The sequence below is a fragment of the Octodon degus genome, unplaced genomic scaffold, assembly GCF_000260255.1.
Source record: "Octodon degus isolate 3935 unplaced genomic scaffold, OctDeg1.0 scaffold00170, whole genome shotgun sequence".
In the NCBI taxonomy this organism is placed as follows: Eukaryota; Metazoa; Chordata; class Mammalia; order Rodentia; family Octodontidae; genus Octodon; species Octodon degus.
Window position 1 is genome coordinate 3,355,525 of NW_004524746.1, and position 12,113 is coordinate 3,367,637.

At 37.5% G+C, this 12,113-nt stretch overlaps 1 protein-coding gene across 1 annotated transcript in view; it reads right to left on the reverse strand.

The window, feature by feature from the left end:
- The window catches only part of Aass (aminoadipate-semialdehyde synthase), an 84,633-nt gene that overhangs the window by 21,699 nt on the left and 50,821 nt on the right, over nucleotides 1-12,113 (reverse strand). The window contains exons 12-17 of the mRNA XM_023703431.1: nucleotides 10,595-10,654; nucleotides 10,324-10,391; nucleotides 4,716-4,837; nucleotides 4,408-4,534; nucleotides 542-652; nucleotides 341-449 (exon numbers count right to left, since the gene is read on the reverse strand). Coding sequence (XP_023559199.1) covers nucleotides 341-449; nucleotides 542-652; nucleotides 4,408-4,534; nucleotides 4,716-4,837; nucleotides 10,324-10,391; nucleotides 10,595-10,654 — 597 coding nt within the window. The remainder of the gene's footprint in view (nucleotides 1-340; nucleotides 450-541; nucleotides 653-4,407; nucleotides 4,535-4,715; nucleotides 4,838-10,323; nucleotides 10,392-10,594; nucleotides 10,655-12,113) is intronic.

Genomic DNA, 12,113 nt, shown 5'->3' on the forward strand with positions numbered 1-12,113 from the left:
ATAGACATTTTGCTTATTTAAAAATTTACATTACCTCAATTATTCTTGGTCAGTTCCATCATTATTAAGCCAAAATACTATGATAGCATCTATTTTGCTAAAAACTTGTTGCTATTTAACACTCAGATATTATTTTATCCTACATATATATGTGTATGTGTGTGTGTGTGTGTGTGTGTGTGTGTGTGTGTGTACTTGTACAATTTTATTTGAAATTCCTAACGGAGGGATGAGTTAGAATACAACAAAACTCTTTTATCGAAACTACAGAAAGATCATTTCTGTATTCGAGGAGCTAGACCTCTCAACGTGTCCCTCAGCGGCTACCACCTGGGCTCACCGTGGCTCCCACTTGTTTGGCCTTATCAATTGTATCCATTGCCAACATATGATCAAGGCCAGGGTCCAATCCCAGCTCGCCGATGACCGTGATGCCGGCCTCTTTCACACTGTCACAGGTGGAGAGCGGAAAAAGACAATGAGAGAGAGCACAGAAACAAGGCACCTTGCCACGTCTGGGTTGGAAACGGCTGACACTCACCTCTGTTCCAGCTCTTTTAGTGCTGGTGTGATGTAACTCGCTGTGACCATGTTAACTTTGTTAGCGATGCACACCTTGGCCACAATAGGATGGAGCACGTATGGCAACAGGCTTGAAAAGAGAAGCAGAGACTAGGCAGAAGCTCTTCTCCAACCTGCCCTTCAGCCTACCTTGCACCACACTGCAGCTTGGTCTTAAGCTACTGATGTAATTAAATGATTCTTTCAACAATGACCAACCACACTGTAAACTACAGAAAACCTTCATTCTGTGATCACATGTAAAAGCCTCTACCATGGGGCTTGCTTTATCTTTCCCTATTTTTCCATCTTTTTTTTCATAAATCATGGATGGAACCACAGAAGCGACTGTCATTCTCTACTAAAAGCCTTTACCTCTCCACGCTGGATCTTTCATCTTACTGCACCTGCCCCTTGGAGTGCTTGTCACCCCCACACACTCTGATTCAAGTCTGACCCTTTTCTAAAAGGATGGCTAGCAGGGGCCAAGGAGATGAATCCCACGCAGCACGGGGTCTCAGGAGACAAGCTGCAGGGGAAGGCTATATAAGTAGAATAAAGATGTGTCATGTAAAGGCACTCAATGATTTACATGAATGTAAACATTATATGCCACCCAACAAGAATAATAAAGAGGAGAGGAGACTAGAGGAGGACGGAGGGAAGGGAAGGAGGGGACTGAAAAAAGAAGCGAGGTGTAGTATATACAGGTATCCACTCCCCAAGATGACTGTAAGCTGCATGTGCTACAAACATGTACTAATAAAATAAAATTTAAAAAAATGGCTGAATAGTTATTTTCCTCCAAGAACTTTTTACAGATTACCCCAAAGGCAGATCGCCTTCCTCTATAACCATCCAATTGTTTTTTATACCATTTGATGGAATCTATTCCATTTATCCTTTTATTTCCATGGTTTTCTTTCTTGGATTTCCTACTAAGAAACAGGGTTGCTGTTCTGCTCACTTCCACATTTCCCAGGTGGCTGCCACAGAAGTGTCAAACTAGATCAGATGGCTTATGTGTTGCCTTCAAAGTAGACTCCAAACACAGCCCATGGCAAAACAGCTCCATAGCGTAAACTGGTGCACAGGCTACCACGTGGCGAGGAGCGGTGAGCACGACATGAAGCTGCAGTCATGCTTTTGATTAGGTCTTTCAAAAGTTTTGCTTTGCTATTTTAATTTTCATACACACTGATATGCTTGAGTGCATCTGTATTCTATCCATGGAATGATAAATAACTCTGTAGAATACGTAACAATATTTATACTCTGCTAGCTTACGGGCCTGCCTGAATTATACCTCGATGTCTCCCCAAAGTCTCACAGGCTTATAGAGGGGGTGCTGGGGAGGAGATGGGGTGACAGGGCAGGGACTCTCACAAGTACATCAGTCCACTGATGGATGGGATGCTGGGAGATGAAACTGCACGGAGGAAGGAGGTCGCTGGGGGCGTGGACAGGGGGGCACATTCCCCACACAGCTCTCCCAGTCTTCCTGCCTCCCACGCTATGCCCTGACCACTTCTCTGCTGTGGCCTGTGCCATGCTGCCCCATCTTGGAGCCAGCCAAACACGGGCTGAAACCTCTACAAACTGTGAGCCAAAATAAAAGGCCCTTCCTCCTTTAAGTTGTGGGTGTCAGGTACTGCGTCTCAGTAACTGTCTATGAGGTACAGCAATCTACACAATACTAATGAAAAATTAATACTAACTTATAAAAAGTACTATGTTATGTTACCGTGTTTTTCAAATTTATCACACATACTTATATGTAGTGTGATAACATGAATTCTTTCTGTTTTAAAGATGCAGATAGAAGGCTAGCATTTCTGAGTTTGAGTTAGAATTTCTTTTCATAATCATATGGCTGCTAGGCAGGATATATTAATAATCAGTCAATTTCTGCTGAATAAAAATTAATTTACATAAAGTCTGTCTAAATTGAGTAATGCTATAAGTGCCCAGGTGATTTTTTATGTATTTAGTATAGGTTCTGCAGGTCTATAGGGTCTCACTACATGGATCTGACTCATAGGGATCTTCCTCTTTTCAGCCTGTCAAGTGCTGGGATTACAGGTGTGCGCCACCTGGTCAAGTCTCAATCGCCCTCTCAGCAGGCCCTGGGGGTGCAGCTGGCACGGCACGCTAGGGATTGAACCCGGTCCCTCTATCTGCCTAAGCAGGGGCTTTAATCTGCTGAGATATCTGGCTGGCCCCAGTCTATATTTAAAGATTTAGGGACATAATATAAAATTTTCCACTTGCATTACGTTGCCTTTCATTGTGGCTGTTTTCCAAGCCTGTGTTTTAAACTGCAGATCACCACGCTTCCTCTAACTAAATCATCTGAGGCTTACCTAATGATAGAGCTATTGAGTAGTCACTATGAGTGAGCAGGCAACTCTCCTCCTCTCATCTTGGCAAAATTATATTCTAAGAACAGATGACTATTCTCACTTTTGACATTTCCAAACCAATTTCATTATAGAATTAATCTTATATATCTCTGTGAGTGGAAGTTAAACACACATTAATTTTAGGTACTGGAAATGAACCCAGAACATTTCAAACTAAGCCACATTCCTAACCCTCTTTTATTTTATTGATTGATTGATTGATTGATTGATATAGGTCTTTCTAAGTGGCTAACCTGCCCAGGCTGGGCTTGAACTTGTTTCTCCTACCTCAGCCTCCTGGAGTGCTGGGATTATAGGCATGTTCCACTATGCCCACTATTCTGGAGCTTTATTTATTCTCAATAACAGTAATCACTATATGTTAAGATCTGTCTTCATGATAAGACTTAAAATATTCATATAAATTAGAGTATCTACTCATTTTAATTTTTTTATGTTCAAAGGACAAAACAAACATCAAAATAAATGATGCATGAGTACTGCATACTCCAATGATTCTACTTCTAGGTTTAAGCCATCAGAAAGCACATATATAGTCATGAAAATAAGATGCTAAGATGTGCCTAACAGCATGATTCACAATAGTCAAAATCCAGAAAGAGGCTGGGGAGAGAGCTTGGTGGTCTAAGTGCCGGCCTGGCAAGCACAGGACCCAGGTTCGATTCCTGGTACCGCAGACCATGCCAGCCCCAGCACCAGGTGTGGTGGTGCATGCCTGTACTCCCACAACTGGGGAGGCTGAAACAGTAGGACCACTCCAGGAGAATCACTGCAAGTCTGAGCTACATAGCAAGAGCTGGTACCAAATAAATAAACAAACAAATAATGATAATATTATAAAAAAAATTCAGCAAGAACCTCAATATCAGTCAACAATCAAATGAATAATGATATATCATATAATAAAATAATGCACAGTAATGATATAAACTACAATTACAGACAAAAGCAAACAACTCAGAGTACTGAATAGAGACAGCCATTAATGAAAATGTACTTAAAGATTCTAATTACATAAACTTTCACAACAGGCAATTATTAATCTGCATATTAGAACTAGAATAACATTTACCCTTGTGGATAACAGAAGCTGTCATGAAGAGGGCTTCTGGTATGCCAGTGATACCCTGTTTCCTGCGTTGAATAATGATTATAGATGTTTTCTCTCTGTGAAAATTCATGCAGCTACGCATTTACGTTTGTGCCTGTTTTGGATGCATACTTCAGGATGAAAGTTCATGAGAGAAGACTAGAAGACAGGAAAGGAAAGGAGAGAGGGAGAGATAGGAAATGAAAGCAGAAGGAGAGAAAGGAAGAGAGAGGGGAAAGAAGGAGCAGTGAAGGAGAGGGAAAAGGCAGAGAGAAGAAAAAAGAGAAATTACAAAAAAAATACAATACATGGCCCGCATTTCTGGCCAGATACCTGATGACCAGATCCTGGCTTGCGACCAAGGAGCTCAGCTTTTCTTCTTGTTTAGCAATGTCCATGCTAACAGGATTAATATTGTATTTCTTGCTCAAATGCTTAATTTGACTCATCATGTCAGAGCCTATGTCAAGAACAAAAACATCTGTTTTAGATTTCCTGCCACCAGACAAGGAGAAATACACATTTTAACATCACAAAAAAAATTATTTCTCCAGTTTTGAAAACAAAGTAGTCATCTAAAAGGTATAGGGCCACATGTTATGAAATCAGTTTTTCTTCTTTAAATACTAGGGCTTATTTACCTAATGTTATTTCTATATTGTTGTCTCTTGACAAGTATTCTAATACAGGCCCAGATACGTAGCCAGAGCCAAGAACCAAGACCTTCTTCTTCATATTCATTGAAAGTTGCTGAATGCGTTCTCTGTTTTTTTAAAAAAGAAAAAAAGAATGACAATTTCTATGTGTTTTAAATAACATAATCTTGCTGTCTTGATATCAGTCCCAAACCCAGCTTACAAAGTAACAACCACTGTCTATATTACTTGTACTAGGAACCTAAACAGGAGTTCTCTGTATCAATAATCAAGACATTATTACTATACAACTTCTCATTATTACAGATTTCATATAGTAAAGAGCTACAGACTTGCTATCTGAGATGCCCTACTGTACAGACTTCCATAAATTTTCAGTTTTCCTTTTTTTATTTTCCATTTGTGTATTTGTTTTTTTTAATTTTTTAATTTTAATTTTCTAATAGATTACAAATTGAAAATAAATTATTTAAAAACATAAATGAACATAATAATAAAAATTGTCCAAAATGAAGAAAGAATTTACAGATCAGTCACAATAGTTCACTGTGTCAAAACCAAGAAACTTCATATAATTAGAATTCTCAAAGTAGAAAGGAGTAGGCAATAAATATTTAAAGATTTAAAATTTCTGAATTTAGTTCAACTTATAATACCAAATTTCCAAGAAAAATGAACCTTTTTGCACAAGAAATTTAAATAAAATCATACCAAGATACACAAAAATGAAATTGTCCAAAACTTATAGTAAAGAAAAAAATCATTAAAGCATATACATAAAAAAATACTAGCTATGGAAGAAGAAAATTAAATAGCATCTTATTCTACAGTAGAATGAAAAAAGGACCAAGTGTATAAGAAACTAGACTAATTAAAGGACTGAAAGAAAAAAAATGATCTGTCCTCTTTGAATTTTATACTTAGCAAACATACCTTTGAAAACTAAAAGTAAGATTTTCTAGTTATACAGACTTGAAATATTTTAACACCTCCAGACATAGCATATAGGAAATAACAAAGAGCATAATTCAAAAGGCAAGAGAAGTTGCAGTATGCTCCTGGATGAACAATAAAGAGCTCTCAATATGATAGTTATGCAGGACTATATAAAAGATATATTAGATGAACCCTTATTTAAAGGTCATTGAAGATTTCTATGAAACAGTACCAATCTTACGTTGGGTTATACATGTATTTTTTTCGTGTGTGTGTGTGTGTGTGTGTGTGTGTGTGTATAAAAGACAAGGAAGAAGTAATATAAAGTCAATAGAAAATGGAAATATACTTTTTAAAGTTTCTAATGCTAGGAGAAGATATCATACGATGGCTTTTAAATAAATTGTAAGTCAAAGATATAGTATAAAACTTAGAACAAAAATTAAGATTAAGCAATAGTCAGAAAATTAAATACTAATTAAAAATTAAATGTTTCAAAACAATTGAACTAAGAAAAAGTTTTCATGATAGCAAAGAAGTACTAAGACTAAAACATAGGATAAATACTGGGATGGCAAATAAATGACCAGCACTTCTAACAGTTTGAGGATAGGATATCGCACAAAGTTCTAGCATGTTGTGGACATGCATAATGACCATGACAGTTACTGGTGGCCAGGCATCACTTGTGGGACTGAGATACAGCTATTTTTTTGAAATCCACTCTGTAGACCCAGATGGAATCATGACCCACAGGATAGAAGAGAAGTCCATTTGTAGGATGTGCTGATGGAAATATTTTGCCGCTGAACACAAAAGAATAACTGAAAGACGACTATTGTATACCTCTTATTCTCCTGTGTTTACTTGTTTGCTCTATTTGGTGGGTTCTTTCCATTCTCATTCATGAGGCTGTGATCAATTTGCTCCCTCTCTAGAACATCATTTAGTATTTTGTGTAGGCTTGCCTTTGTCATTATGAAATTCTTTAGTTGTTCTTTGTCATGGAAGTATTTCACTTCTCCATTATACTTGAAAGAGAGTTTTGCAGGGTATATCAGTCTGGGTTCAAATTTGTTTTCTTGCAAGACTTGAAGTACTTTGCCCCATGCTCTTCTTGACTTGATGGTTTGTGAAGAGAAATCTGCCATTATTCTGATGGGTTTTCCTTTAAATGTGATCTGTTTCTTTTCTTTAGCAGCTTTTAGTATACTGTTTCTGTGCTAAATTTCTGGGATCTTGATTATTATATGTATGGGTGTGGTTTTCATTGGCTTGATGTTATTTGGAGTTCTATATGCTTTGGTTACTTGAATGTCAGATTGTTGCCCCATATTTGGGAAGTTTTCTGCTATTACTTCTGCCCATATTCTTTTTATATCATTTGTATTGACTCCTTCCTTCTCATTGATGCCTATTAGTCTCACATCGTTCATCTTTGCATCATCTTGCAGGTATTGAATTATTTTTTCCTGCATTCTACCTGTTTTTAAGAGATTTTTTCTTACTTTTTCACTATCTGCAATGGTGACTTTAAGGTTAGAAAGTCTGTTTTCACTTTCCCTCAAACAGTTTTGCTAGCTTGTGATTGAGGTTTTAATTTCCTGTATATCACTTTGAATCTGTTCCATACATTCTATTTCCTATATTGCTTATTCAGGGGTTCCATCATTTTTATATTCTGCTCTATTTTTTTTATCATTGTATTCTTTAGAAGCACTTAGTATTTCTTTGATTATAGTTATCAGTAAGTTTTTTGGTTCAGAAATTATTTCTGATCGGATTTCTTCTAGACCTTTCTGTAGCTGTTTCTTTACTTCCAATGCTATTATTTCAGAGATATTAGATGTGTGATTTCCAGTTACCTCTATGCTAGTGTCTTCTGCATTTGTACTGGGTGGACTTGGGGCCTGAGACCGCATTTTGTTCCTTCTCTTTGTCATTCTGTAAACCACTGTCTTTTGACCTTTGGTGTAGAGTTTAGATAGAGTTATTACCTTAGCACCAGGTCTGGATCTACGAAGTTCAGATTCTTTCAGGTGGGTGTTACTTGGATCTGGCTGGGGTCTGGTTGTTGTGCACCACTTCTTCCTGCTGCAGCCATTGGAGTTGAACCCTTTGTGTCACTCTGGCAAGATGTTCTGCTCCTCAATCAGCTGGGTGGGTCTTGCCTCTAGCCTCTTTGCAGGGAGTTCTGCTGCAGGGTTCCAGGCTGGGCCTGCATTCTGGCTCTGGATTGATTCAGGTTCCGGTGGCCCGCCAGGCCTGACTTCCAGGTCTATTCAGGATCCGGCGGCCCTGGGTCATCTCCTCCATTTGTGTATTTGACACAGGGTCTTACTATGCAGATCAGACTAGTGGTGATCCTCCTGTTTTCAACCTCCCAGCAATGGAATTATGGGTGTGCCACCATGCTCAGTCTCAGTGCCTAGCTCAGTGTGCCCAGGACTGGTGCAGCATGTGGTGCCAGGGTTCAAAGCCTGGTCCCTTTTCTTGCCTAAGCAGGCACTCAGTCCACTGATCTATCTCGCTAGCCCTTCTCAGTACTAATAAAGAGGTACTGCAATAAACACCAATTATACAAGAAATAACAGTAAGAATCAACAAGTAGGATAACATCAAACTAAAAAACTTCTGTACAATATAAGAAACAATCAACAGAGTAAAGAGACAATATACAGAAAAAAAAATGCCAGCTACTCTTCAAAGGACCAATAACTAGAACATATAAAGAAAAAAGAACCCCCCAATGCATATCCTAAACAAAAGACCTAATGAAAAAAATTAGCAACTGAAATCAATACACACTCCTCAGAAGAAGCACTACAAACGACCAGTAAACATACAAAAAAAAAATTTCTGGCATCTCTGGCCCTTAGAGACATGCAAATTAAAACAATGCTTTTATGTCAGAAAGAATGGTAATCATCAAGAAATCAAATAATAAATTCTGGCATGGCTGCAATGGAAATGGTACCCTTCTACATTGTTGGGGTGAATATAAACTAATACTATCATTCTGGAAAACAGAATGGAAACTTCTCAAAGAACTAAACTTGGAAATCTCATTTCACCCCAAAATTCTGCTTCTAGGAGTCTTGTTCAAAGAGCCAAGGCCATCATGTTACACAGACACATACACATTTACATTTATAGCAGCACAACTCCTGGTACCTAAATTTTGGAGCCATCCATGTGTCCATAAACAGACAAGTGCATAAAGACAATGTAGACTCTATACATAACTGAATACTACCCAGCTGTAAAGAAAGATAAATCTGAGACATTTATGTTAAGTGAAATAAATCAGCCTCATAAGCTTAAGCACCATATAGTTTCTCTTATTTCAGGAATTAAAAGTACAGATAAAGAGCAAAATAAAAGACTGATAAAAGGAAACAGGAAGACAGATCTTTTGCAAATGCAAAGGGGACCAAGAGTCTAAGTGACAGGAATAAAAGATGTGTCATGCACATGTAGCAACCGCCATCAGCGAACGCAATCTTTAAGGTGACAAACATGGACAATTAATGATAATTATTCATAATAAGAAAAGGAGGGCTGGGGAGATAGCTCAGCAGAATGAGTTCTTGTCTGGCAAGCACAAGGGCCTGAGTTCAATCCCTCGTTCTGCAAAAAAAAAAAGAAAGAAAGAATAAAAGAAGGAAATCTAGAGACAGAGGGACAGAGGTGAGTGGGGAAGGGAAAAGAATTAAAAAGAATCAAAATATGTTCAGTACATGAGCTCACTCCCTAGGACAAGTGCAACATAGTTTATTCCAAACATGTACTAAAAAAGGGAGAAAAAAAAGTCTGATTTTTTTTTTTTTTTTCAGAACCAGGGATTGAACTCAGGCCCTTGTGCTTACCAGGCAAGCGTTTATTCTACTGAACCATCTTCCTGGCCCCAAAAGTTTGATTTTTAAAAATCAATATGGTATAAAAGAATCACATCATCAAAAAAAAAAAAAAAAAAAAAAAAAAAAAATCAAGTGCAATCAATTGGAGGAAATCAGAATATTCCAAAGAAATGTTAAGGTTTTCAAATCCTGAGCACTAAAATCATTAATGGAGGAAGAGCCTTAGTTGAGAATCTAAAAAAATTCTCTTGCAGACACTGACCATATTATTCTGTGGCTCCTTCACTCTGACAGGAATTCCAAGAGAAAACTATCTCTCGCTATTTACTTTTTTTTTCACTATTTCCCTTCATTTCTACCCAAGACTCATCTCCTACTCATCATACTAAACAAAAAAGTCCAAACCTTTAACTAGAACCCAAGCTACTCGCAGCACCGAAAGAGATAATGTGCTCATTTTCCTCTGAGATTATAACAGAACTCCCAATATGTAAAATGCTGGAGGCAGAACAAAAGGCTGTACATATGGAAACTTTCTTGACTTTTTTCTTGTTCATACATAAATGTGGACAAGTTATCATACAGCTAGAGGATGCTGTATTACTCCCCAACGAAAAATAACTCACACTGGTTGTACTGGCCACTTAGTTTGGACTTTCTATATTTACACATTTTATTAACAAAATGAACATGTTAAATGAACAATATTAAAAACTCCCATTGAAGCTTTTAAAAATACTCAACAAATCCAAAAGAAGAATAAATGCATAAAACAAGAGAATTTGAACAGTGCTTACCTGCTTTCTCGGAGTTTCTGGATATATTTATATTTATCAGTCAATAAACCATTGGATGTAATCACTGCCTAAAAGCAAAAAACACAAGACATTTCCTTAGTATCCAACATTTTAATCCTACCAAAATGGGCTTATTACTTATTGACAAAGAACTAGGAGAAGACAAATAAACAGAGAAAGAAACATGGACAGAGAAGGGGTAAAGGAATGAGGAAAGTAAAAACAGTAGTGGAGAAAAGCATATCCACAGAAAGAAATTCTTATAACTTACATCTCGCACCACAGGAGAAAAATTCTGACTTTCGAGAGGCTGGGATGCATCTGATAATAACTACAAGGAAAAAGAGATTGGCAAGAGATAAATGATGATGAACGGGGATCTGTTGCTCTCTGCATTCATATTAAAACATTAAACAAAAAATGTTTAGGAAACGGTTTTTTAAAGTACACCAAATACAAGTAATTGGTAGCAGAAACTGTTATAAACAACCCACACAAGTCCCAAGAACTTAATATTTAACGTGAGTTTCATTTTAAAATTAAATTTTGATCACAATCACTTTTGCTTGCTTATTTTCCCCAACCAGTTAAATGTATCATATGGGCATTTTATGTGTCAAGCTCCACACCCAGTCCTCTCTGAGAACTCTATCCCATTCCAAAGGTATAAGCTGTTGCACTGCAAGGAGAGAATGCAGTTTGCTATTCAGCAGGTCTGTCAGCCCTGTGGTACACGTTTCCCTCCCAGGTCACTACTGGTTCTGTGTGAAGGCACGTCTGCACTTCACAAGTAGCAGAGAAAGTGACCTGACTGAACAGACTTCAAAGGTGTCCACACTTTGTCCTCACTATCTCAAAAGATGCAGTCAGGCAGACAATGACAAAGCCATGTGTTAATGTTCCAGCATCCTTGTAGTCTTCCTGTTTTGTCCCAAGGTATTCAATTTTGTTTACTGCCAAGGGCACAGAGGTAAGGGCATATAAGTCAGTATTCTTACTTCTAATGGGTAAAGAAGGGCCAGTAAGACAATCTCTTCTCCTTGAAATTTCTAGATCTTAATCTGAAATTATGATTAAGAAAGAGAAATAGAGCATATGATACTCTGTGAGTGAGAACTTAAATTGTACCCTGTAAAGGCCTCATATACCATGCACCCTTTGCCCCAACTCTCTGTCTTCACCCTCTAAGACAGGCATGAGAAACCTCATCCTTTAAGGAGTCTTTACCAACATCTGCCTCGAACACGCTTTAAGAGGATCAGTGGCATCTACAGCCTTACTATATGCCTGTCACAGTCAACAGATAAATTATTGGATATGTAAAATAATTACTTAAATTAAATACATATTTCCCTAATGAAAGTATCATGAGTCCACATATAGGATGGAAGTACAGAAGACAATAAGACTGCTCAACTGGCATACCTGTCTCCCTTTCAAAAGTTCAAATATAGTAAACTCTAAGCAAGCAGGTCTTAAAGCACCTGACATATCTAGTCACTCTCACATACAACACTTCCAATACCATATTGCTGTTCTAAATTATGGTGCTAAAATTCTTTTGACTGTAAAGCTAGTGAATTTATACTCAATCAGAGTTAATAATTCATTCACATTTATTCTTGGACATTTATTCTTTATCGCATGTCTCCCATTCAAACTGACTCTAATGCCATCTCTCTCCTACAACCTTGCTTGAGTTGGTCCAATAAGACATGAACTTTCCCTCCACAATTTGTTCAGTGTCTTTCTTTTTTTATTTATTTTTTTAAAATTTTTAAATTTTTTGA